At 40.1% G+C, this 26,469-nt stretch overlaps 1 protein-coding gene across 3 annotated transcripts in view; it reads left to right on the top strand.

The window, feature by feature from the left end:
• Positions 1–7,736, top strand: part of ADGRA3 (adhesion G protein-coupled receptor A3) — a 124,302-nt gene extending 116,566 nt beyond the window's left edge. For all 3 annotated transcript variants that reach the window (XM_043438198.1, XM_043438199.1, XM_043438200.1), the window contains exons 17-19: positions 1,767–1,912; positions 5,930–6,025; positions 6,164–7,736. In XM_043438198.1, the coding sequence (XP_043294133.1) occupies positions 1,767–1,912; positions 5,930–6,025; positions 6,164–7,406 (1,485 nt within the window). In that variant the 3' untranslated portion in view covers positions 7,407–7,736. The remainder of the gene's footprint in view (positions 1–1,766; positions 1,913–5,929; positions 6,026–6,163) is intronic.
• Positions 7,737–26,469: the final 18,733 nt, after the last annotated feature.

The following is a 26,469-nucleotide window of genomic DNA, read 5'->3' on the forward strand; positions in this document are numbered from 1 at the left end:
TGAGAGGACAGTGACTTCCCTGGACAAGTGACCACCCTAGTTTTTGCCCTGCAAAATAATCTGTGTACTTCCATGTCCCCAAGTTTGAGGTTCATGTCTTATTAACATGAACCTTAGACAGCAGTCTAGATGCTTCTGTTACTTACCTAGGATTGATGATGTCGATCAATTTGATTTTCTTGAGATTGGAGAGTTATCCTTTTTGAATTAAAGTTTTTTTTTTTTTCCTTGAAAATTTTCGTTAATAGAATTTTACCTGTAATCATTGTGTAAGAAGAAAGGATCAAAAGATAGAATTAGATAAGAAAATTGAATTATGTCCTTGCTGCTCCAATGACCCATGCATTTATTTTTCTTAAAGTAGATTTTAAACCCCTCTTACCCCATATTTATCTTTATGTAGAATTTTATCTTTAACTGCTGTTGCTTCAGACACAGTTCACAAGGTAAACATGCCCCCCGTCATCCCCCTGGGAGGGAACTCAGTGTCATCATTTACCTGTATTGCAGTTCTCCATCGTCTTTCCAGTACTTATTATGTCCCAGATATTGTGCCCTTTCAGTCCCTACAAAAACCCCTAGGGATGCTTATGGATAGTCTTTCTACTATTCAAATGAGGAACATTCATTTCAAGAATGTTGACGTTATTTTCTTAAAACCATAATCCTAATAATAATAAAAATATTGCTGTATTTTTAATCACATATTATGTACCAGATTAAGTGCTAAATGCTTCATATAGGGTGTCCTATTTAAAGCCTAATGGTACTATAGTATTATCCTCAGTTTACAAATGAGAACAGTGCTTGAGATGTTCTGCGAGTTAGCTAAGGTGTCACAAGGGGTAGATTCTGGTTTTAAAACCAGGCAAAATTGTTAACTCCAGAGCTCACTCATTTCAAATAATCACCAATCTGTTACACTGCTCACTTGCCATCCAGTTTGGTACATAAAAGCTCTGAATTAGAACTATTCAGGTCTGTGACTCCAGAGTTTATTCTCTGTGTGCTGTGACTTTTGCCCTCCGGTTATCCTTGATGTCCGCCTGATAGCTCAGTTGGTAAAGAATCCGCCTGCAATGCAGGAGACCCCGATTTGATTCCTGGGTCGGAAAGACCTGCTGGAGAAGGGATAGGCTACCCACTCCAGTATTCTTGGGCTTCCCTTGTGGCTCAGCTGGTAAAGAATCCACCTGCAGTGCGGGAGACCTGGGTTCAATCCCTGGGTTGGGAAGATCCCCTGGAGAAGGGAAAGGCTACCCACTCCAGTATTCTGGCCTAGAGAATTCCGTGGACTGTATAGTCCATGGGTCGCAAAGAGTCGGACACGACTGAGCAACTTTCACTTTCACTCTCACTTACCCTTGACGTCTTCATTCCTCCTTAAAACAGACTTTAGGAACTCACCTCTAATTTATAACATAGCATCTATGGGAAACATGGCTTTGGTTTACTGTTGTCCAGGAATGAATTCTATGGCATGTTTAGTATCATCTTAGCTATAAGTTGTAGTCCATGGGCCTCCTATATTCAACTATAGATTCAGTCCTCTATTATACGTCTCTCAGAGTGCTTTTTTTGTTCATTAGCAGGCAAAGGAATGGATCCTTAGAATATACCTTCATACAGTTTTCAAGCCATATTTCAAAGTAACTTACCAGTCTTTTTGAGGAAGCTTACTGGCAATTATTGTATTTTGATTGTTAAGGGGAATTTTTTTTTTTTTTTTTAATTTTAGTTCATGTATTCTTCAATCTTCTCTCTAGGTTGGAATAATTCTTCATTATTCCACTCTTGCTACAGTACTATGGGTGGGAGTGACAGCTCGGAACATCTACAAACAAGTCACTAAAAAAGCTAAAAGATGCCAGGACCCTGATGAGCTGCCACCTCCACCAAGGCCAATGCTCAGGTATCTAATATCTTCGTGTACTATCTTCTGTTAAATGTCCACACATATTAAATTAAATGAAGTATGGTCATAACAAAAAATTGCTGAGTGAGCTTTGGAACGAGAAAGAGTAGACTTGTAAGCAGCCTTGCAGCTGGGAGTTCTTTGTGAAGGTCTGTGTCCTCTCTTGTCTTTCTGTCTCATCTAGAAAGCGACAGTGATTCTCTTTAGAGTTGTTGTGGGGCATAAGTGACTTAACGTGTAAAGCACTTCAGATGGATGGCACTGGCCGTGGAATAGACTCTGAAAATATTCGTTGTTTTTATTTCCTTGAGGTCATGTAGTAGATTTCAATCTTCTCAAGTACGTGTCAGTGTTGTTATTCTCCATGAAAGAAAAAGCAGTTTTGGTGTCGTGCCGTTCCTAATATCATAATTTAAATCAGTTGTCAATGAGTTATTATTCTGGATGAGTAGAAGTCAATGGGTAGAAGACCTGTCCTTGAGATCTTTACAGTTTGCGAGGAGACAGGTGTGAGAAGAACTGCTGCAACTGTGTAAGAGCTGGAGTGGAAGTACATTCTCTGAAAGCGCCAAAAAAGAACTGGAATTCTGAGGGGTCAGGGAGAGTGGGGGGCTATTAAGAATTGCCTGACTACCACATAAAGGGCAGAGGTGGCACTTTAGATTCAGGATCATATGGCAAGCTGAACAGATCTGAGAAGTGTGGTTTGACTGTGGCTGGAGCCTAGGCTTTATGGTGTAGAGTAGCATGATTCAGAGGGAAAGCTGAGTGTCCGGCTTTAGAGGGCCAGGTTAAACTGTGGGCTATGCATTAGAATGCCCGAAGGCAGGAGGCATCTACAGATAACTCCTCTGAGGTCATTAGGAGAGCCCCATGAGTACTGCTTAGGGTCTTCTACTCATTTCAAAATTGGGAAAGAAGTACTTCAAGGCTGTGTATTGTCACCCTGCTTATTTAACTTATATGCAGAGTACATCATGTGAAATGCCAGGCTGGATGAAGCACAATCTTGATTGCCAGGAGAAATATCAATAACCTCAGGTATACAGATGACACCACCTTTATGGCAGGAAATGAAGAACTAAAGAGCCTCTTGATGAAGGTGAAAAAGGAGAGTGAAAAAGCTGGCTTAAAACTCAACATTCAGAAAACTAAGATCGTGGCATCTAGTCCCATCACTTCATGGCAAATAGATGGGGAAACAGTGGAAACAGTGGCAGACTTTATCTTCTTGGGCTCCAAAATCACTGCAGCTGGTGACTGCAGACATGAAATTAAAGATGCTTGCTCCTTGGATGAAAAGCTATGACAAACCTAGATGGCATATTAAAAAGCAGAGGTTTTGCCAACAAAGGTCTGTGTAGTCAAAGCTATGTGTTTTCCAGTAGTCATGTACACATGTGAGAGTTAGACCATAAAGAAGGCTGAGTGAGAAAGAATTGATGCTTTTGAACTGTGGTGTTGGAGAAGACTTTTGAGAATCCCTTTGACTGCAAGAAGATCCAGTCCATCCTAAAGGAAATCAGTTGTGAACATTCATTGGAAGGACTGATGCTGAAGCTGAAGCTCCCAATACTTTGGCCACCTGATGTGAAGAACGGACTCATTAGAAAGACCCTGATGCTCGGAAAGATTGAAGGCAAGTGGAGAAGGGGATGACAGAGGACGAGATGGTTGGATGGCATCACCGACTGGGTGGACATGATTTTGAGCAAGCTCTGGGAAATGGTGAAGGACAGGGAAGCCTGGCGTGCTGCAGTCCATGGGGTCCCCAAGAGTCGGACACGACTGAGTGACTGAACAACCAGCACAGTGTCGTGGACGTTAGAGAGGACATGTGTTCGGAAACTTGGGGCAGTTTCTCTAGGAGTGTTGACTAGCTGCATCTGGGAACTCTGTACGGGAACTTGAAGGTGGCTTGCAGGTTGTATGCTCCAGTTCGCTAGGGTCCTTCTGCAGATGGTGCATCCGTCAACTGAGAAAGTCACAGAGGAAAAGTGGGTGGGGGGACCCAGGGAGGGTACGCACAGGGGAAGTGGGCTCACCCATACTTTCTCAAGGAAAGTTTACATTTTGGGAGTCTGGTGCTCAGCAGAGAGGACACAGCATGTGCCCTTTGGACAGGACAGGAGATGTGTTCACATGTGTTCACTGAAGCAGTGATAAGGAATGAGCTCTTCCAGGGAGAAGTCAGTTAAGAATGATCCCTGGGCATATCAATGTTGAGTAGATAGGCCATAGCAGATAAAGGGAAGAACCAAAGAGAACAGTGAAGATTGAGGGGAGAGTGGTTCAGTGAGCAGCAGGGGACAGCAGGAGTGCTCGGCCACAGCCAGAGTCTTGGATGCGATTTGATACCCCTGTCCGTGGTGTTAAAGGGCCTGAGGGGGATAGTGTTTGGCTAAGAGACAGGAAGAACCCCGTCCTCATGCAGCTGTTCGTTTCTGTTGGGTTTCCTTTCTGTTAGGTGATTAAAAGCACAAAGGCTTTAGTAAAAGGCAGCCTGAGCTCCAAAGCCTGTGCAGTCCCCCGTGGCCGGCAGGTACGCCCTTTGCTTTAGACGGTCAGGTTTACCGTGTAGGCCGCCCTCCTTCCCCAGGCTCTGAAACTTAAGGAAACTCAGCATCCGGGCTGCGTGGAGGATGGGCAGGGACTTGTCTTGAGCCTGCTGGCCCCAGAGAGGGCAGTTTCAGTAGCACGGTAGGTTGGATGCAGCGTCATCTCACAATAAAGGGGAGGCACATACATGTTGGTGCTATTGTTTCCAGGTGTTTGTCACCAAAGGGAGCAAGAAAGAAGTTGGTAGTTGAAGGAAAGTTTTAGAAGATGGAGAAAACGTGAACATACATACAGGCTGGAAGGAAGAAGCAGTGGGGAAGTAGATTTAAAGCTTTAAAATAAGGATGAGTTGGTAGCAGGCAGTCCTGGAATGGAGGTGGGAAAGGAGTGGCAGAGAGTACTGTGGAACGCGAGACAAATGTGGGTGAACTGATGCTTCTTCGTCAGGTCAGAAGCAGCTATGAATTAGTTCAACAGGAAGAACGGCAGGGTCACAAATGTTGGCCTTCCTCTAATCTGGAATAAAAGACATGACTATCATTTTATGGGAATAATTAGCTGTCTTTTTCAGCAGTAATATCATATTGAAGATTTTTAGTACCCGTAAGCATGACTAAGAAAAAAAATATGGAAAAATACGTTGTGGGCATTGCCTTTATCCAGCCAATTCAGCATGTGGACTGTGTCTCTGAATCTGGCAAATGCAGAGTTAAGACTGGCTGTACCCAGGGGCAGCTCGCCAGGCCAGGAAGTTCCCTAGGATCTTTTCAGAGAACTCAGGGAAGCTGCTCCCCTCTGCCCCAACAGTTGTTCTTCAGAGGACCAGCCAGCACTCTGTCTCTCTCAGCTCCTCCCAGCTGGTCTGTGGGCAGCTGGTGAGGAAGGGCCCAAGCGCTGTGGGCAGCTGGGATCCAGGTACCTTCCTTACCCCCATTTCAGCTGACTGAGGATAAGCATACACAGCAGCAGGACATTAGATCTAGCAGGTCCTGCTAAGCATTATGCAGGTCTAGCCGGGCACTAATGAATAAACGACATTGTTACATTTTTAGTGTGAACAGTGGCACAATGGGATCTTCAAGTCCATTTTGCAGTGGACAAACTTTCTGCTCCACTGGCTGAATCTAAAAGAAACAAGTATAAATTAAAGCCCTACCTGCAGGAACTGGGTGTTGCGTCGCCTGCCCACAGGGTGGCAGAAGCTGATCAGCTTTGCTTCGACTCAAACTTGGTAGATCTCCCGCTTTTTTAAACTAAAGAAATCAAGAATAAATACAAACTTAAAAAAAAAAAAGTTACTGTTAACAAAGGAGCCTGCAAATGTTAACCTCTCCTGAATTATTGAAGTAGTGATTAATCTTTAAGGAACAACTTCTGCAGAAATGAGATCCTACAGTGTGTATACCTAAACAAATTAGATTGACAAGCTGTTGTTTCCATCGTTGCCCCTACTAGGTTCTACCTGATCGGCGGTGGTATACCCATCATAGTTTGTGGCATCACTGCAGCAGCAAACATCAAGAATTATGGCAGTCGGCCAAACGCGCCCTAGTGAGTATTCAGTGTTCTCTTTGTACCTGAGTTGGTTGCTTCCCCTTGAACTGTTTCCCAGGCACTAACGCTTACTGCAACTTAAACAGTTTCTTGACACATGGAGCATCTGAGCTGGTTCTCCGTTTTCTTTCCTAGTTGCTGGATGGCGTGGGAACCCTCCTTGGGAGCCTTCTATGGGCCCGCCAGCTTCATCACTTTCGTAAACTGTATGTACTTTCTCAGCATATTTATTCAGTTGAAAAGACACCCTGAGCGCAAATACGAGCTGAAGGAGCCTGCCGAGGAGCAGCAGCGGCTGGCAGCCAATGAGAACGGCGAAGTCAATCATCAGGACTCCATGTCTCTGTCCCTGATTTCCACATCAGCCCTGGAGAATGAACACACTTTCCACGCCCAGCTTCTGGGGGCCAGCCTCACCTTGCTCTTGTATGTCGCCCTGTGGATGTCTGGGGCCTTGGCTGTTTCTTTGTATTACCCTTTGGACTTGGTTTTTAGCTTCTTTTTTGGAGCCACGTGTTTGAGCCTCAGCGCGTTCATCGTGGTTCACCACTGTGTCAACAGGGAGGACGTCCGGCTGGCGTGGATCATGACGTGCTGCCCGGGACGGAGCGCCTATTCAGTCCAGGTCAACGTGCAGCCCCCCAGCTCCAGTGGGCCGAGCGGGGAGGCGCCCAAGTGCACCAACAGCAGCGCAGAGTCTTCATGCACAAACAAGAGCGCTTCGAGCTTCAAAAACTCCTCCCAGGGCTGCAAATTAACCAACTTACAGGCTGCCGCGGCCCAGTGCCACACCAATTCCCTACCTTTGAATGCCACGCCTCAGCTCGACAATAGTCTGACAGAACATTCAATGGACAATGACATTAAAATGCACGTGGCGCCTTTAGAAGTTCCATTTCGAACAAATGTGCACCCGAGCCGCCATCATAAAAACAGAAGTAAAGGGCACCGGGCCAGCAGACTCACGGTCCTCAGAGAGTATGCCTACGACGTCCCCACGAGCGTGGAAGGCAGTGTGCAGAACGGCCTGCCGAAAAGTCGGCTGGGCAGTAATGAAGGACACTCTCGGAGTCGGAGGGCGTACTTAGCCTACAGAGAGAGACAGTACAACCCCCCCCAGCAAGATAGCAGTGATGCCTGTAGCACGCTTCCCAAAAGCAGCAGGAATTTTGAAAAGCCTATTTCAACTAGTAGTAAAAAAGATGCGATAAGGAAGCCCACTGTAGTTGAACTTGAAAGTCAGCAGAAGTCTTATGGCCTGAACTTGGCTATTCAGAACGGACCAATCAAAAGCAGTGGGCAGGAGGGCCCCTTGCTGGGTACGGATAGCACTGGCAATGTGAGGACTGGGTTGTGGAAACACGAAACTACTGTGTAGACTTGGTGGGCTTCCTGGGTAAGAAATCCATATAAACTGTGATAGTCACATTCCTTTAAGCTATGAACGTGTAAAAGCAGACTGTTTACAGCCACCTTAGGGATTCAAAAGAATTTTGAATAAACTTTTAAGTTTTGGATTTTGTGTATTTTATATCCCCCAAGTGTTGCTTTTTTATGAATTTTGGAAAAAGCCTCTAAAACAATGTTTCAGTTGTCAAAGCACCAGCAAGACATTTTGGGAATCTGAAGTGTAATTTTCTTGAAATCTGTAATATCTACTTAATGTTTCAGGCTTGTATTTAATATAATAAATAGGTGTTTGTCATTGTGTCAGTCTTAAATTTTTACATTTTACAGTCCCAGAAGCATTTAGTTCTAATTTAATGAAGTTTGTGCATTGGGATGGTTTAGCCAGAATTATACATAAATCAGTTATCAGATTTTTTACATGATTAGCTTCACTGATGATGGCATGTGAATCAAACGGTTTCTGGAGTGATGTATTTTGTAAACACTGTTTTGAGTACTGTAAGTTTTTTTTTTTAATCAATTTTTTTTGAAATTGCAAATGCCTAAAAACTTTTCCTAAATTACATTATTTTCACCCTATCACTTTGGTCTTATTAATACTTTTTTTTAAATATTTTTGTGGCTTTTCAGTGGTTTATATATTGGTTTACTTATTCTGTTTTTTCAAATACAAGTTATTTTTTTTCTTTTTTTAAAAATATTTATTTGGCTGTGCTGGGTCTCAGCTGTGGCACGTGGGGTCTTTGGTTGCTCTTTGGCTTCGCTGGGTCTCAGTTCCAGCATGCAAGATCTTCAGTTGTGGCATACAGACTCTTTAATTGCGGCATATGGGGGTCTACTTCCTTGACCAAGGATCAAACCCAAGCCCACTGCACTAGGAGCAAAAAGTCTTAGCCACTGGACCACCAATGAGATCTCTGTTATTTCTTGTTAATTGAAGTATAATTTGACTTACAATATTGATTAGTTTCAGGTATACCACATAGGGATTTTATATTTTTATACATTGCAAAGACAATGATCACCACAGTAAGTCTAGCTACCATTTGTCATTATAAAAGCACTTAAAATGTTATTGATTTTATTCCCTATACTGTACATTGCACCCCCACGACTTACTTGTTTTTTAACTGGAAGTTTGTGCCTCTTAATCCCCTTCCCATTTATGAAACTCAATGAAGAAGAGTTATCATATAAGGTTCACATTCATTTATTTTGGATTCTTCAGTGTTGGCTCTTTTGTGTTGGCAGTTACTTTGTCCTTAAACAGGTAAAGTTCCTCAGGTTCATGCTAAAGTGCTAATTTCTAAATTCCATCCCAAGGGCAAAAACAGGTCTGATGCAGAAGTTATCATTGGTTGTTGATGCACCCCGGTCCTTAATTGTCTCTTGTCTCAAGTCTCACTGCAGTCCTTCTTGCAAAAGTTAGAGGGTCTTCTCTGACTCCTTTGTACATGGGCTTCCCCCGATACGCAAGACATGCCTAAAAAGATTGGCATAACTTAGATCTGTTTTTGGCAGCAGTCTCAAGGTTTGAACCAGATTAGATTAAAAAGTATTGGGTGAGCCAAGAAGTTCCTTTGGTTTTCAAATAAAAATATAAGACATTTTAAATTTTCATCAAGAACTTTATTAAACAACATATTCACTGTTTTGTTCTACCACCTTCTGCCATTTTTCTGGCAACTTCACAGTTCTATCTTCTTTAGAAAGATTTTTTATCTTCTTGAGCAAAGAACTGTTGCAGGTGCCTTTTGCAGTCTTCCAGGGAATGGAAATTGGGATCCCACTCCTGGGCATACACACTGAGGAAACTAGATCTGAAAGAGACATGTGCACCCCAATGTTCATCGCAGCACTGTTTATAATAGCCAGGACATGAAAGCAACCTAGATGCCCGTCAGCAGACGAATGGATAAGGAAGCTATGGTACATATACATTATGGAATATTACTCAGCCATTAAAAATTCATTTGAATCAGTTCTAATGAGATGGATGAAACTGGAGTCCATTATACAGAGTGAAGTAAGCCAGAAAGATAAAGACCAATACAGTATACTAATGCATATATATGCAATTTAAAAAGATGGTAATGATAACCCAATATGCAAAACAGAAAAAGAGACACAGATGTACAGAACAGACTTTGGGACTGTGGGAGAAGGCAAGGGTAGGATGTTCAGAGAGAACAGCATTGAAACAAGTATACTATCAAGGGTGAAACAGATCACCAGCCCAGGTTGGATGCATGAGACAAGTGCTCGGGGCTGGTGCACTGGGAAGACCCAGAGGGATGGGATGGGGAGGGAGGTGGGAGAGGGGATCGGGATGGGGAACACATGTAAATCCATGGCTGATTCATGTCAATGTATGGCAAAAATCACTACAATATTGTAAAGTAATTAGCCTCCAACTAATAAATGAAAAATAAAATAATGAAAAAAAAAGTTTTGTAAAGACCAAAATAAATTGACATTTGAAGGCACAATGTCTGGTGAATATGGTGGATGAATCAGAACTGTAGCAGTTTTTGCCTGATTATCAGTGCTTGATTTGGATATTTTGAGTGTGTTGGTTATCTCTCGCATGGTATAACATTGATTATTTTCTATTGATGTCTCGATTGCTATCAATTTCAACTGGTCTACCCGACCGTGGGGCATCATCTTATCAGGAAATCTCCAGCGTGAAACTTCACTAACCACTTTTGACACAGTCAGTCACAGCGCCTTCTCCATACACTACACAAATCTTGTTTTGCATTTTAATTGCGTTTTTACTGTTCTTGAAATAATAAAGCATAATATGCAGAAAATGTTGCTTGTTTTCTTCCATCTTTGATATTAAAATGGCTACACAAAAATCCACAAATTTTGATAGGTTTTTGTAAAATGCATGCTGATAAGACGGCTGTCACAATACAACCTACAAAATTGTTTCGAATGAGGTTAAAGACAAGCACTACTGGAGCCATCCTAGGAAAAAACTGAACCAACCTTTTGTCCAACACAGTATATATTCAAGAAATGCTAAAATCAAGCTTGATAAACCTCAAAACCTAAGAGACTTAATATTTTCACGCATCAAGTAATTCTCAGAGGGGACGACAGGCGATCACTCATTATGGTGAAATGTTCACTTTTCATTGAGCTACTACTACATTAGAAATAAATTATTTTGTCTTAAAATAACAAAACTGGTAGTTCTAAATAGGCCTTTTGCTAGCTGTTGGTTTTAAAAGCGTTCGTTTTGGTGGGGAAAACAAGGCAATTGAGTGGATAAAGTTGGCACCTGCTCATTTAACTACTTCCTGGCCCAGGGTCTCCAGGTAAGTTGATAAATTTGTGCAGGATGATGTTTAGAAATGACCAAGACAAACTAATAAGAAATGGAATAAATCTTATTTATTTGAATTGTTATTTAAATTTTGCTCTGTTATTTTGCAATATGTCATTCCAATGTTTAATCTGTTTCTTTGACCCATAGATCAAATAGAAAAACAAACTTTTTTCTGCTTTTTCCTTCCTCCACAGGAAGTGAGGAGTTGCCCTACCTGCAAGTGTTCACTATTCAGTAAGCATGTTTTAATTTAAACATAGCTTTTTGTAGGTAACAGAAGAAAGAGAAGCCTGGAACTTGGAGAGTTGGAGACTGGAGAGAATATTTAGAATGAAATGAGGATTCCACTAAAAATATTCAGTGTTCTGATGCACAAAGCATAGGTGATGAGCAATGACTTACTGCCTTATATTCTTAGTATTTGAATTGAAATTTGATGTTTACAAATAGGAAGCAAATAAAACATTGCATCCTCCACGTATTTGTCTTATAAAAGACAAATCTTTGACTTCTTGCTAGTTGAGATTTCTCTATTTTTCATAGAGTCATAAACTCATAATGTTTCAGTTTTCTTAAGAGATCAGGTCATTCATTTTCCTCATTTAAAATTTTTAGCAACTGAGGCTGTAAGGGTTTGTGACCTGCTGAACATGCCAGTAGGTTATGCCACATCCAGGACCAGGTCTATGTTCCCTGATGCCGTGGCCACTGTTTCTGCGCGTTGACTGCTTCTGTGAAGGCAAATACTCTTGCTCTTCACAGTGTCTATTAGCTATAATTTTACTAGACTTCTTTCTCATCCCGATTATTTTGAGTTAATTTCATATTGTGAAAGTGAAAGTTGCTTACTGGTGTCTGACTCTTTGCCACCCCATGGATTATACACTCTGTGGAATTCTCCAGGCCAGAATACTGGAGTGGATAGCCTTTCCCTTCTCCAGGGGATCTTCCCAACCCAGGGATCAAATCCAGCTCTCCCGCTTCGCAGGCAGATTACCAGCTGAGCCACAAGGAAAGCCCCATAATAAGGTTTAATTGGTTATATTCAATTTAAGGAAACATGATATATTTCATAAAAGTTTTTTCTAAAAATCTGTTATGTAAGGTGTATAATAGGCACATTATATATATATATATATATATATATATATAAAATGATGTTTTATGCTAGTATGTGCTAATCTATTTTTAGGCAACAGATTTGTGTGTGAGTGTTTTTGTGATTTATGTACATGTGTAAATGATAACATTTCAGGTTGGTATTATGTGGCAACTAATTTCTAAATCTCAGGCTATTTTGTACATGTGTCTTAATGTAACTACATCTATGTTTAATCTACTTATATAAATAGGTATAATCTTATAAAGAAGGCAATTTATGTGTAGATGCTAAGGTTTAGGTTGTATTCTTTATTGAGAAATAATAATGTTAAGACATTTAGACTATGTGTTTCAGGCATTTAATTCAAATTCCCAAACTGAAGTTGGTTGAGACCATAAAATTGAGGAATTAAAAAAATTAACTGAATGTATTTGATTCAGGAATTAAGCTAAATCATCAAGGAAAGTGATGCATACACAGCAATCAGAAGTTTAAAACAAATGTTAATTCTGTTTTTCCTTTCATATTCCCAGAATAATTTAATTTAATATTCAACTCAAAGCTCTTAGCTAAGAAATGAATTTATTATTTATAACTACTTATGATATTTTCCAGACTTAAGTCATTCTATCAGTTTTGCCAATTTTGACATATTTTCCCTAAGTTTACATTAATACCATCATCTGGGTCAACTCACATTTTCCCACTGAAATAAAAAAATAAACCAAAAGATTTATTTGTATAAATAAAGCACTCCTGAAAGAAATGTGTAACTTTATAAGTTTGTTGGTAATAAGAAATCTCTGACTGTTGCTTGATTTTAGACAAAGATGAGATTGCAATAAGATTTTCTTTTATAAGTTTATATTAATTGAATCTTCTTCCCAACCTACCTGCAGGTTTCCAGTCTAGAACTATCCATTAGAGGCTTCAAGCCAGTGGTAATTTTGAAATTCTGGAGGCATCAATTGAGAAACACAAGTGGTGTATTAACTTAATCATTGTTGGTTAATGGGTCCTGTCTTTCTAGCTTCTCTGGTATACTCTTCTCTGTGTGTGATGAAGTCTCAGGCAGCCTGTGGTTATAGATTTCTTCCAGCCTCTTCACTGGGGACGTCAGTGCCTCAAAGGTGGATACTGAATGTGAACTTACAGAACCATATTATTAAGAAACCCCCATTTATATGGTCAGCGATGGACCCCCACCTTTGTTTATAGAGTTAGATGCTTAGAATTAATTCCTGGCCAAACCCTTGTTAAACTTTTGTTTGAAACCCATACTGTCCTTCTGTGTCCTGTATAAAACAGTTTTCAATAGAAGGAAACAGTTCAACCTGTTACTACCATTTAGTTTGAGCAGATACTGATGAAGACTTTGATCAGAGTATTCCAAGTATATTCAAAAAGTTCAAAATCTTTTCAGAGGGCTCTTCATATTCATTTCCAAAGAGGTTGTTTAAACAAGGTAAAGAATTTTTCAGTTTTGCAATCATTGTGTTCATTCTGTCTTGGCATATACTATTGATGAAATTTTGTGTGTGCAGATAAATTGAATGTTCTATGTGCAGATATATGCAAGTTATGATTGCTTCCAAAGCCAGGTATACTCACATGTACCAATTCAGGCTGAAGACTGTGGCCAGGAAGATACTTCACGTGAAAGCAGTGAACTTGAGTTCTAAGCAGGTATTTTGTTAGCAGTGTTATGAAACTGAGTAAAAATGTTAATTTAGTGGTTGGCTATGATTAACAATTTTTTACTGGTTAGTTTTTTTAAATTTTCATGTTGAATCTGGGTAAACTTTTTAAAAAAATCAACATTTTAGAGGCTTAATGCAATAAAGATTTCTTGCTTAGTAGTCTGGCATGTATGTTCCTAGTATGGCAGCTCTCCCGGGAGTTCTCACCCAGATTTCTGCCCTTCTCTCAGGTAATTTCTCAGAAGATGGAGGATAGCACATGGGAGGATTTTAAAGATCAGGCCTGGAAATGGGATATATTCTTTCAATCCACAAGTCATTCACCAGAACACAGTGTGGCCATACTTGACTGCAAGGAATCCAGAACATGTAGTCGAGGTATGTGTCCAGGAAGGAAAGATAGATGGTTTGGTGAATGATTAATCAAATTGCCACAGGGATAAATTCCTGGTATGCATAACAGTGAGGTTTATTCCCACCTAGTCTTCATGCTTTTGTTGTTGAGTTGCTAAGTCATATTTGACTCTGCAACCCCATGAACACCAGGTTTCCCTGTCCTTCACCATCTCTGAGTTTTCTCAAACTCATGTCCATTGAGTCAGTGATGCCATCCAACCATCTCATCTTTAGTCACCCCTTTCTCCTCCTGCCTTCAATCTTTCCCAGCATCAGGGTCTTTTCCAGTGAGTCAGTTCTTTGCATGAGGTGGCCAAAGTATTGGAGCTTCAGCTTCAGCACCAGTCCTTCCAAAGAATGTTCAGAGTTGATTGCCTTTAGGATTGACTGGTTGGATCTCCTTGCAGTCCAAGGGACTCTCGAGTCTTCTCCAGCACTACAGTCCAAAGTATTAATTCTTCAGTGCTCAGCCTTCTGTATGTCCAACTCTCACATCCTTACATGACTACTGGAAAAACCACAGCTTTGACTATATAGACCTTTGTTGATAAAGTAATATCTCTGCTTTTTAATATACTGTCTAGATTTGCCATAACTTTACTTCCAAGGAGCAAGCATCTTTTTATTTTGTGGCTACAGTCACCGTCCACAGTGATTTAGGATCCCAAGAAAATGAGATCCTCTGACAGTTTCTGCTTTTTCCCCTTTTGCCATGAAGTGATGGGACCAGATGCCATGACCTTAGTTTTTTGAATGTTCGGTTTTAAGCCAGCTTTTTCACTCTCCTGTAGTTTCACCTGTAGTTCCTCTTCGCTTTCTGTCATAAGGGTGGTGTCATCTGCATATCTGAGGTTATTGATATGTCTCCTGGCAGTCTTGAGTCCAGCTTGTGCTTCCTCCAGCCCAGCGTTTCTCATGATGTACTCTGCATATAAGTTAAGTAAGCACGGTGACAATATACAGCCTTGATGTACTCCTTTCCCAATGTGGAGCCAGTCCATTGTTCCATGTCCAGTTCTAACTTGCTTCTTGACCTGCCTACAGATTTCTCAGGAGTCAGATAAGGTGGTCTGTTGTTCCCATCTCTCAGTATTCACACAAAGGCTTTAGCATAGTCAATGAAGCAGAAGTTAATGTTTTTTCCGAATTCCCTTGCTTTTGCTATGATCCATTGGATACTGCAATTTGATCTCTTTATGAGTACCAAACAAAAAAGCTAGGTTTCATATGTCAGTTTGCAAATTATATTTCCTCATGAGTCCTCTCATTTTTAGATGGCCACCTTGTTACTGTGTTCTCACATTGTCTTTCTTTCTGCACATCCCTGGAGTCTCTCATGTATCCAGATTTCCTCTTTTAAGGACACCAGTCAGATTGGACTAGGGCCCATTCTGTTCATCTCTTTAAAGGTCCTGTTACCAAATGCAGTCACAATCTGAGCTACTGAGGGGTCAGAGCTTCAACATAATGAATTCTGGGGAACATAATAAAGTACATAATAATTATTTTGGTTACTTGGGATTACTTGAGATTCCATATGACTTTTAGGATGGATTTTTCAATTTCTGAAAAAATATGTTTAGATTTTGATAAGGGATTGCACTAAATCTGTAGGTCACTTTGGGTGGTGTTGACATTATAATAGTACTGATTTACTAATTTTTCACTAAACATAATAGAATGGGAAAGACTAGAGATCTCTTCAAGAAAATTAGAGACACCAAGGGAACATTCCATGCAAAGATGGGCACAATAAAGGACAGAAATGGTATGGACCTAACAAAAGCAGGAGATATTAAGAAGAGGTGGCAGTACATAGAAGAACTACCAAAAAGATCTTTATGACCCAGATAGCCATGATAGTGTGATCGATCACTCACCAAGAGCCAGACATCCTGGAATGTAAAGTCAAATGGGCTTTAGGAAGCATCACTATGAACAAAGCTAGTGGAGGTGATGGAATTCCAGTTGAACTATTTCAAATCCTAAAAGATGATGCTGTGAAAGTGCTGCACTCAATATGCCAGCAAATTTGGAAAACTCGGCAGTGGCCACATGACTGGAAAAGGTCAGTTTTCATTCCAATCCCAAAGAAAGGCAATGGCAAAGAATGTTCAAACTACCGCACAATTGTACTCATCTTAAATGCTAGCAAAGTAATGCTCAAAATTCTCCAAGCCAGGCTTCAACAGTACGTGAATTGTGAACTTGCAGATGTTCAAGCTGAATTAAGAAAAGGCAGAGGGACCAGACATCAAATTGTCAACATCTGTTGGATCATAGAAAAAGCAAGAGAGTTCCAGAAAAACATCTGCTTCTGCTTTATTGACTACGCCAAAACCTTTGACTGTGGATCACAACAAACTGTGGAAAATTCTTCAAGAGATTGGGATATTAGACCACCTGACCTGCCTCCTGAGAAATCTGTATGCAGGTCAAGAAGCAACAGTTAGAACTGGACATGGAGCAACAGACCGGTTCCAAATTGGGAAAGGAGTATGTCAAGGCTGTATATTGTCACCCTGCTTATTTAACTTATATGCAGAGTACATTCTGAAAATGCCAGGCTGGATGAAGCACAAGCTCGATCAAGATTGCCGAGAGAAATATCAATAACCTCAGATACTCAGATGATACCACCCTTATGGAAGAAAGTGAAGAGATCAAAGTTTCTCTGATCATGGAGAAACTTTCAGTTTTTCACAATCAAGCACGATGCTATCTGTGGGCTTTACATATATGGCTTTTGTTATGTTGAAACAGTTTTCTTTTATTCCTAGTCTGTTGATGGTTTTTTATGAACAGGTACTGAATTTTATCAAGTGCTTTTCCTCCATCAGTTGAGGTGATCCTGTTTTGTTCCTCTTTATTTTATAAATGTGGTATATTACATTGATATTCATGTATTGAATCCTCCTTGCATTTCAGGAATAAATTGTACTTAATCAATGGTGTATGTTGATTTTTATGTGCTAGTTTTTTTGTTGTTGTTAGTATTTTTTTGCAGATTTTTACACTGATAGACCTCTAATACTTCATCTTTGGATATGCCATTGGATTTAGGTATTTTGTAAATAGCTTTTATGATATTAAAATTTTTTTCTTACCCCTCATTAGCCGAGTTTTAACATGAATGAGATTTGGATTTTCTTAAGTGTTGAAATATTTAAATTATTTTCTCTTTATTCTGTTACTGTAGTCAAAGACCTTGACTGAATTTTGAATGCATTTCTGGAATAAATACTATTTGATCATAAAATATTATCTTTCCAATATATCACTGGGTTTTATTACCATATGTATTTTTTTATTTTTTGCATCTGTGTTTACTAGAGAAATTGGTCTCTAATTTTCTTTTAATAATCGTTGTTGGGTTTTGGATGAGTATTACGCGGTCCTCTTAAGATGAGTTGTGCTACTTTAGTTATCTCTATTCTCTGAATGAGTTTTTATAAGATTGGTATTAGTTACAGGTCTTTTTTTTTTTTTAATTTAGTTACATGTCTTAATTTGGCAGAATTTTCAAGTGAAGTTATCTGGGCCTCAATTTTTCTTTCAAGGGTAGTTTTTTTATTATAGATTACATTTTCTGAAAGATACTGAGTTATTAAAGATTTTCTATGTCTTCTCATTCAGTTGTAGTGAGCTGTATAATTTTCTTTGGAAAATGGAATGGAATCTGTCCATTTCACCTGAGTTGATACACTACTTACCATGAAGTCCTTCCTAATATCCACTCATCCCTTAAGGTGTGTGCTAATTTCATCTTTCACTTCTGATAAAGCTATTTTGTGTTTGCTCCGTTAAAAAAATTTTGCCACTTGTGTTAACTTTCTCACGAAATCAACTCTGGTATTGTCCATTTTCTCTGCTGTGTGCTTGCTTTCTACTGTCATTGTCTTTTATTTATTATTTCGTGTTTTGTGGGGCTTACAGTGCTGTTCTCTCTCTAGCTTTTTTAAATGGGGTTAATTCTGTAATGTACACTTAGAACTATATGTTTCCCCATGAAAGTTGTTTGAAAACTGTGAAGACCAAAAGATTATCCATCTAAACCTTGTAAACTGTACATAAAAGCCTTCATGTCATTTTCTATTTTGTTTGTTTATTTTGAGGAAAATATTTCTCTTTCTATTTACCCTACTTAGAGTGAGAAATTATTATTTAAAGTTTAATTCTTTATTTCTATTTTTAACCCTCCTGCCTAGGATCCTCTTATCTGCTTAAATTTCATAACTCCTTATTTTGGTAGTTTTTCTTCCAAGCTGTTAGAAATTACTGGGGTGGGGGGGCTGGATATTCCATGGGTTAAAGATGCCTGAATGTGTTCCTATTTGAAGATACATTGCATGGGTGTCTCCTCAGTTAGGCAGGACGCTAAGAGACTATCTTGCTGTAGACCAATTCTAACTGGGTTTCTGGAGACATTTAGATCATCTTGATATAGAATATTACCTGAAATAGCAGCTTTATGAGAAGCTAAAGAAAACCCTGTAACTTTATAAATTATAATCAACAACAAAAGGAAACCTTAAAAGACTGATTAGAGTCAAGTATATAGATTTTATATTACAACTTAAGTGTTCCTAACATTGAATGCAAATTGTGTTTGAAGTGGTTTTTACATGAGATTTCCATACATTTTACTGCTTTCAGGGTTAAATTGGCAACCTGATACCATGACAGGCCTGGAAGATTTGGCTGGTTGTGTTGACTGAAGGACTTGGCATTCATATAGAGATAGGACAGAAGGCCTGGTGCTTAGAGAGATAGGGATTTGCAGCCAAGATGACTACATGAAGCTGAACCCTTCAATGTGCTACATCCACAGGAAGAAATCCCACCCACATTTAGAGACACAGGGTAGGGGAGTTTATCAGCTGTGACCTGGGCTGTGGTTTGTTGCCTCTGAAAGTTGATAGCCACATAGCTTTAGTGTTTACATTTTTATTTCTTGCATTCTTCTATGCTTCTCCCCAACAAGAGATGGTAGTATAAAAGCATGGCCTTGCTGGATGCCACTTCAGCAGATGGAAGAACACGCATCCAATGACCTATAGGTTTTATGTGCACAGGTGTAAACTGTCTCTTACTTAGGTACTCAGCATCATTCTATCTGAACACTTTTGGAATGACCTGCTATTGTTGTCTTTATTGCACCCCTCCATTTCATAGATACCATCTTAATGCCGTGGGACCTGCCTGTAGTTAATTATTCCAGAAATGGATACATGGCCCCAGCCAGGGCAGGCAGTCTCTTCCCTGGGAATTGAAATGAATACGTTCCTCCCTTGATAATTTGAAGACTCAGGATCCTTTGGCTGTTGTATATTCTGCTGTGTAGCCCTTTTGCCAGAGAAAACGATGCAGAAAACCAGAGGGAATGAAGACAAAAAAAAAAAAAAAACGTTTCAAAGGCTTTGGAGTGCTTGGGTTTAGAAATATCTTGAAATCTAGTTGCATTCCCTACTTCCCAGGTGGCGCTAGTGGTAAAGAATTCTGCCAATGCAGGAGATGCAAGAGGCAGTAATTTTGATTCCTGGGTGGGGAAGATCCCCTGGAGTAGGAAACAGCAACCCGCTCTAGTATTCTTGCCTAGAAAATTCCATGGACAGAGGAGCCTAGCAGGTTACAGTCCATGGGGCCGTAGAGAGTCAGACACACACCCGTGATTTCCATGACATCCATCCTATCACCCAGTTCTTCTACCACTAGGTCCCTCCCACTGCCTTTTTTGTTTGTTTGTTTGTTTGTTTTTGTCATTTTTCAGTCGCTAAACCATATCCGACTCTAAATGAAGCTATAGTTGATTTCTGTTACTTACATTTCAGAGGAGTTTAAGCTAATATATCAGTAGAGCCTCCATCTCATTTTTTGGTGTACTCTCAAAGATTAGACATCTGTTTTTGATGGAATGTTTGGAAGAAATACTGCAGATCTGACAAGCAAAGGCTGAAGCTGCAATTCCATTTTTGGATAAACACTAATTCATTTTCATCATTTGAGTAAAAATGCCTAAAAATAATGTGAATGTATTTTTTGGCACCATTATTTTGTGGATTTTATAAGTGAGTTTAGCCATTATACTAATAGAAGTTTAAGAATGAAAAAATACATTTCTTTGGGCAAAATAGTGTGCCAACATCACGTTGCACATTTAATATTTTGCAGGTGAGATTTGCTCTCCAGCTAAAATTATTCTTTTTCATATGAACAGAAGATTGGTTGAGTGATAGTTCTTAATTCAAGAAGGAACATCATAACTGAAAAGCTATTCAGAAGCAAAAATACTCTCCTAAAAATATTTTTGCATTCTATTAAATGTTGTTCATTTAATATTCACCTTTGAATATTGAAGCTCCTTTTGACTCATCAAATATATTTATTCTGCCACAAAATAAGACATGCTTTAAGAATTTAACAATTCTTGAAGGTCTGGTTATAATTTAATGTTTCTACTTGAGGGAAATAGGATATTAGAATGGAACTCTCCCTGCCTCAGTTTCAACTAAGGTGCCAGTTTGATAAATTAGGATACTAAATGGAGTGAAAGCATCACATGTAAGTTTTATTAAAGAACTGTAAAGAAATGTGTTCCACAACTCTATATCCATTTGACAGACTTAAGGATCAAAGAAAAGGTCAGATAGGCATTTGCGAAGAGACTGGAGAAGAGATCTTTGGGGACTTGTTGCCATCCTTGGACAGGGAGTGGAGTGTGCTACCATCCATACCTGGAGCCTAGTGGGAGTGATTTCCATGAGGAAACCTAGAAAGGCTACGTTAGGATCCAACTCACCCTTGCCCCTCAGAAACATAGTAGACAGAATGCATCAACAAAGTAGTGGTCCTCCTAAAGATGTCTACATGCTAATCCCTGGACCCAGTGAACATGTTACTATACATGGCAAACAGAACTTTGCAAGTGTGATTGAGGATCTTGAGATGGGGAAGTTATTCTGGATAATTTGTGTGAGCCAGTGTAATTAAAAGGATCCTTTGGAAAGGGAGGCAGGAGGATCAAAGGAGGTGTGATGATAGAAGTAGTGTGACATGAGCCAAGGAAGGCAGGTAACCTTCAGAAGCTGGAAAAGGCAAGAAACTGGTGGTCTGTTTCCTCAGCAACTTCAGAAGTATCACAGCCCTGCCAGCACCTTGAGGTTAGTCCTGTGAAACTGATTTTGGACACCTGACCTCCAGAAGTGTAAAATCACAAATCTGTGGTAATAGGAAACTAATGCCCAGAGCGATGCTTTGGTGACCGAGTTCAGAGAGTTCTGCTGCTGTGAGGTGGGTCAGCAGGCTCAGAAACCGGGGGGCGGGGGAGGGGTGGCTGAGTATTTCCCGTGGACCAGATGTGGGCTTCATGGGAGGGAGACCTGGGTGAGTATTTCCCATGGACCAGATGTGGGCCTCACAGGAGAGAGACCTAGGTGAGTATTTCCCGTGGACCTCACAGGAGAGAGAGCTGGGTGAGTATTTCCCGTGAACCAGATGTGGACCTCACAGGGGAGAGACCTGGCTGAGTATTTCCCGTGGACCAGATGTGGACCTCACAGGAGAGAGACCTGGGTGAGTATTTCCCGTGGACCAGATGTGGACCTCACAGGGGAGAGACCTGGCTGAGTATTTCCCGTGGACCAGATGTGGACCTCACAGGAGAGAGACCTGGGTGAGTATTTCCTGTGGACCAGATGTGGACCTCACAGGGGAGAGACCTGGGTGAGTATTTCCCGTGGACCGGATGTGGACCTCACGGGAGAGAGACCTGGCTGAGTATTTCCCGTGGACCAGGTGTGGGCCTCACAGGAGAGAGACCTGGGTGAGTATTTCCCGTGGACCAGGTGTGGGCCTCACAGGAGAGAGACCTGGGTGAGTATTTCCCGTGGACCGGATGTGGACCTCACAGGAGAGAGACCTGGGTGAGTATTTCCCATGGACCAGATGTGGGCCTCACAGGAGAGACCTGGCAAGGGGTTTTCATTAGACTTATCCAATAGTGCCCTCTGTAGGAGCAAGGCAGTCTCAGCAGGCAGAGTCTGGAGTATACCATTGACTTCCTGTTATTAAGGAAGGAATTCCAGATGACCATGTGCATCTATATATCAACAAAACTGTAACAGAGTAGGGCCCAGACAACTCAAGGCCAACATATGACAGTTCCAATTAAAATTTTTCTTGTCCCTTTCCCCGATGTGTCATTTCTGATAAAAGCTAAAACAACCTTCAGGTAGATGGGGAAGATAAGGTGCAGAAATAGAGAAACTGGTCTTCAGTCCTTTCCTATTGCTGGCTTGGAACTATTGTAGTTACAGTCAACCTGGAAGAGAGTAGCGGAGAAGGCAATGGCACCCCACTCCAGTACTCTTGCCTGGAAAATCCCATGGATGGAGGAGCCTGGTAGGCTGCAGTCCATGGGGTCGCTAGGAGTCGGACATGACTGAGCGACTTCACTTTCGCTTTTCACTTTCCTGCATTGGAGAAGGAAATGGCAACCCACTCCAGTGTTCTTGTCTGGAGAATCCCAGGGACGGGGGAGCCTGGTGGGCTGCCGTCTATGGGGTCACACAGAGTTGGACACAACTGAAGTGACTTAGCAGCAGCAGCAGCAGAGAGTAGAAGATTAGACACTAAAGCAAATTCACAGCTTTACTATCTTGAACTGGACTTTCTGGCTACTTAATGAAGAGTTGTTAATGGTATAAAGGGACTGTAGAACCTTCTAGAGTTTTCTTTCAGGGAGTAGTTTTGTTTCTCACCAAATAAAGTGTAAACAAACAATAGGGAACAAAATACAGTTACATCTTTTAAATTTTATGAAAGCTTCCAAACATGTAAAAAATTAGAAATAATAGCATGAATTCCCTCTATGATGGACTGAATTGTGTCTGCTCTTCCCCTGCCCTGCAAAATTCATATGTTGAAGACTAACTCCAATGTGACTGTATAGGATAATAGGATTTTTAAGAGGTAATTAAGGTTAAATGAGGTCATAAGACTAATATCTTAGGACATTAGATGAAGAGAAAGAGCAATCCCTTCCCTGCCTTACTCTCTCACTCCCTTCCCCTCTCTCTCTCAAAATCCTCTTTCTCTTTCCCCGACCCCCTGCACACACTTGGAGGAAATTCCTGTGAGGGCACAGTGAGAAGCTGGCCGCTTCCAAACCAGGAAGAGCTCTCTCCAGAGAGCAACCATGCTTCATCCTGATCTCAGATTTCAGCCTCCAGAATTGTAAGAAGACATCTGTTTGCTAAGTCTCCCGATCTGTAGTGTTCTGTTATTGCAGCCCAAGCAGATGAGTCCACTCTTTAATCATCCCTCAAAATCAGTTATCATTAAATGTCATGATTCCTTCATTGACTTTTCTCCATTTTGTACCCCCTCATCCCTACTGCCCATTTTATGAAGACTATTTTTGTATCAAACTTAGACATTATTGGGCTTCTCTGGTGGCTCAAGGGAAGCCACCTGCCTGCAATGAGGGAGACCTGGGTTCGATCCCTGGGTGGGGAAGATCCCCTGGAGAAGGAAATGGCAACCCACTCCAGTATTCTTGCCTGGAAAACCCCATGGACGCAGAAACCTGGTGGGCTACAGTCCATGTTGTCACAGAGTTGGACATGACTTCACTTTCACTTTCTTTTAGCCATCATGTGATATTTGCTTCTAACATATGCATCTCTAAAGAATAAAAGTGACTTACCATCCAACCCTTGAGGCATCATCCTTGCTATCCGTTAGGATCTGGCTTCCCAAACATGCTGGATATGCTGGTAATAGAAGTCAGTGGTGGGCATGCAATTTGTTTTTACTTCTGAAATGAAAACACAAGTAACATGTATCAGGTAGCTATTACTGTGTCATAAACCACGCCAGAATGTAGTGGCTTAATAGGCATTAATTTTTTTCACAGTTCTGTGGGTTGGGTGGGCATTTCTTTTGTTTTGAGATAGTTTGGCCTATCTCTGTGGTCAGCCGGCAGCACTGTGTGTGGCTGGATGGTGCAGGAAGTCCCCAGCTGGCGTGATCTGTTTGACCATATGTTCTTTCCTATTAGTAGACTAACTTCAGATTCTTCATAGTGTGGTTCAAAGAGCATTAAGAGAAAGTAACCTCCAATGCAGACGTGGTTTTGACTCCTTTTGATCAATTTACTAATGTCCCATCCACCAAAGTAAGTCATATGGCTGAGCCCAAATTTAAGGGGACAAAAATAGACTCCTTCTCCTGTTGCAAAGAGCTACCGCGTCGTCATATTTCATAGGAGTGTGCATACAAGATGAGAAGAGTTAATATTGTAAAGCAATTATCCTTCCATTAAAAATAACTAAAAAGATGGGAAGAATTTGTGTCCATGTTTGTAACCTACTACAGTAGTGTGAGACTCTTCCTGAGTGATAATTAACTGAGGGTTTTGTTCTGCATACAGTACGTGTGAAGTCTGGATAACAAATTAACATTTGTGAATTGGTAGTGGAACAAAGCAGAACAGTGTTAAGAGGAAAGAAAGAAAGCTTTCTGACTATTCATTGATAGTATATAGAAAAATTGTATGGATGTAGTTATATGTATATTCCTGAAAACTTGCTAAATTTACTTAAAAATGTTAGTAACTTCCTTGCGATTCCTTAAGATGTTCTATATACCTGATCATGTGGCCTACAAATACAGTTTTAACTCTAATGTGTATGTGTTTACTTTCTCTTGCCTCATTTCTAGTATAAAGGAAAAGCATTTAGTCTTTCAACATTAACCATGTTAGGTACACAGTTTTAATAGTGCCCTTTATCAAGTTGAGACTGTTTCTGTCTGTTCTTAAGGTGGAAATTTTGTTCATTGATATTATTTTTTCTTTTTTCCTAAGCGTTTAGAGCTACAGTTTCTTCTACATTCTATTTTAGCTTGTTCCTCACAATTTTTATGTTTTCTTTCATTTTTAGTTGTTTAAAAATACTTTAAAAAATTTTTCTCATCATTTCTTTTTTGACCATGTGTTCCAGAGAAGTGTGTTGGGAGATTTTCCAGGTATCTTTACTGTATTCCTAATCTAATTCCTTTGTCATCAGGAAACACACTTTGTATGTCTTCAGTTCAGTTCAGTTCAGTTGCTCAGTCGTGTCCGACTCTTTGCGACCCCATGAATTGCAGCACACCAGGCCTCCCTGTCCATCACCAACTCCCGGAGTTTACTCAAACTCATGTCCATCGAGTCAGTGATGCCATCCAGTCATCTCATCCTCTGTCGTCCCTTTCTCCTCCTGCCCCCAATCCCTCCCAGCATCAGGGTCTTTTCCAATGAGTCAACTCTTTGCATGAGGTGGCCAAAGTACTGGAGTTTCAGCTTCAGCATCAGTCCTTCCAATGAACACCCAGGACTGACCTCCTTTAGGATGGACTGTTTGGATCTCCTTGCAGTCCAAGGGACTCTCAAGAGTCTTCTCCAACATCACAGTATGTCAAATTTGACTTATTTTATACTCAGCATATGATATGTCTTGTTGAATATTTAATGAACATGTGTAAAGAATGTACATTCTACTGCTGTTGGATAAAGTAGTCTATAAATGTAAATTAGGTTAGTTAGATTGGTGGTATTTGAGATGTCTATATTCCTGATTTCTGTCTTATTGTTCTATCACTTGCTGAGAGAGGGGTATTGAAATTTTAACCGTGATTTTGGATTTGTCTAATTTTTTCCTTTCTGTCATTTTGTTGTTCATGTATTTGAAACTTTGTAATTAGGTGCATACACACTTAAAGACTGGTATTTTCTTTGAATTAATTTGTTATAAAATATTTGTGTTTTTATTTCTGATTACTTTTATGATTTTCTTCTGTCATTGGTTTTCAGAAATTTTATTGTATGTTTGGTGTGGTTTTTGTTGTGTATATATTTGTTGGATTTGTGCACTTATTGTGTTCATAAAATGAATAAAATCTGTAGCCTTATTCCTTTGAATATTTTTGTTTGTCCTACGTATAAGCTAGCCCACAACTGCCCCCAAATTCTCAGAGTTCTGTTTTGTTTTGTTTATTTTTCTCTCTCTTCTTCAGTTTGGATATTTTCTATTGCTTTATCTACAAGTTCACTGATTTTTTTCTTCTAGAGATTCTAATCTCTCTTAAACACATCCAGTGGATTATTTATTTTAGATACTGTATATTTATCTCCAGAATTTAATTTGATCCTTCTTTGTATTTTTTCATTGTGTGTATGTTTTTCTTTAAAATATTAATTATAATAACTCTTTTAAGTCTCTGTAATTCCATCCTGTGAGTCATCTCCAGTGATTTTTTTTTCTATTGACTGACTGTTTTCCCAGTTTTTGAAGTACATTTTTCAGCTTCTCGGTTTATAAATTTTAACTGAAGGTTGTGCATTGTGATTCTTTGCTGTCGAGTGTTTGATTCTTTTGTCTTTAGGAGCATTCTTTTTTCTGGAAGACAGCTACATTGCTTGTAGGTTTGTTCAGTTCTTTAGATGGTGGTT

The sequence above is a fragment of the Cervus canadensis genome, chromosome 19 (assembly GCF_019320065.1).
Source record: "Cervus canadensis isolate Bull #8, Minnesota chromosome 19, ASM1932006v1, whole genome shotgun sequence".
Classification (NCBI taxonomy): Eukaryota; Metazoa; Chordata; class Mammalia; order Artiodactyla; family Cervidae; genus Cervus; species Cervus canadensis.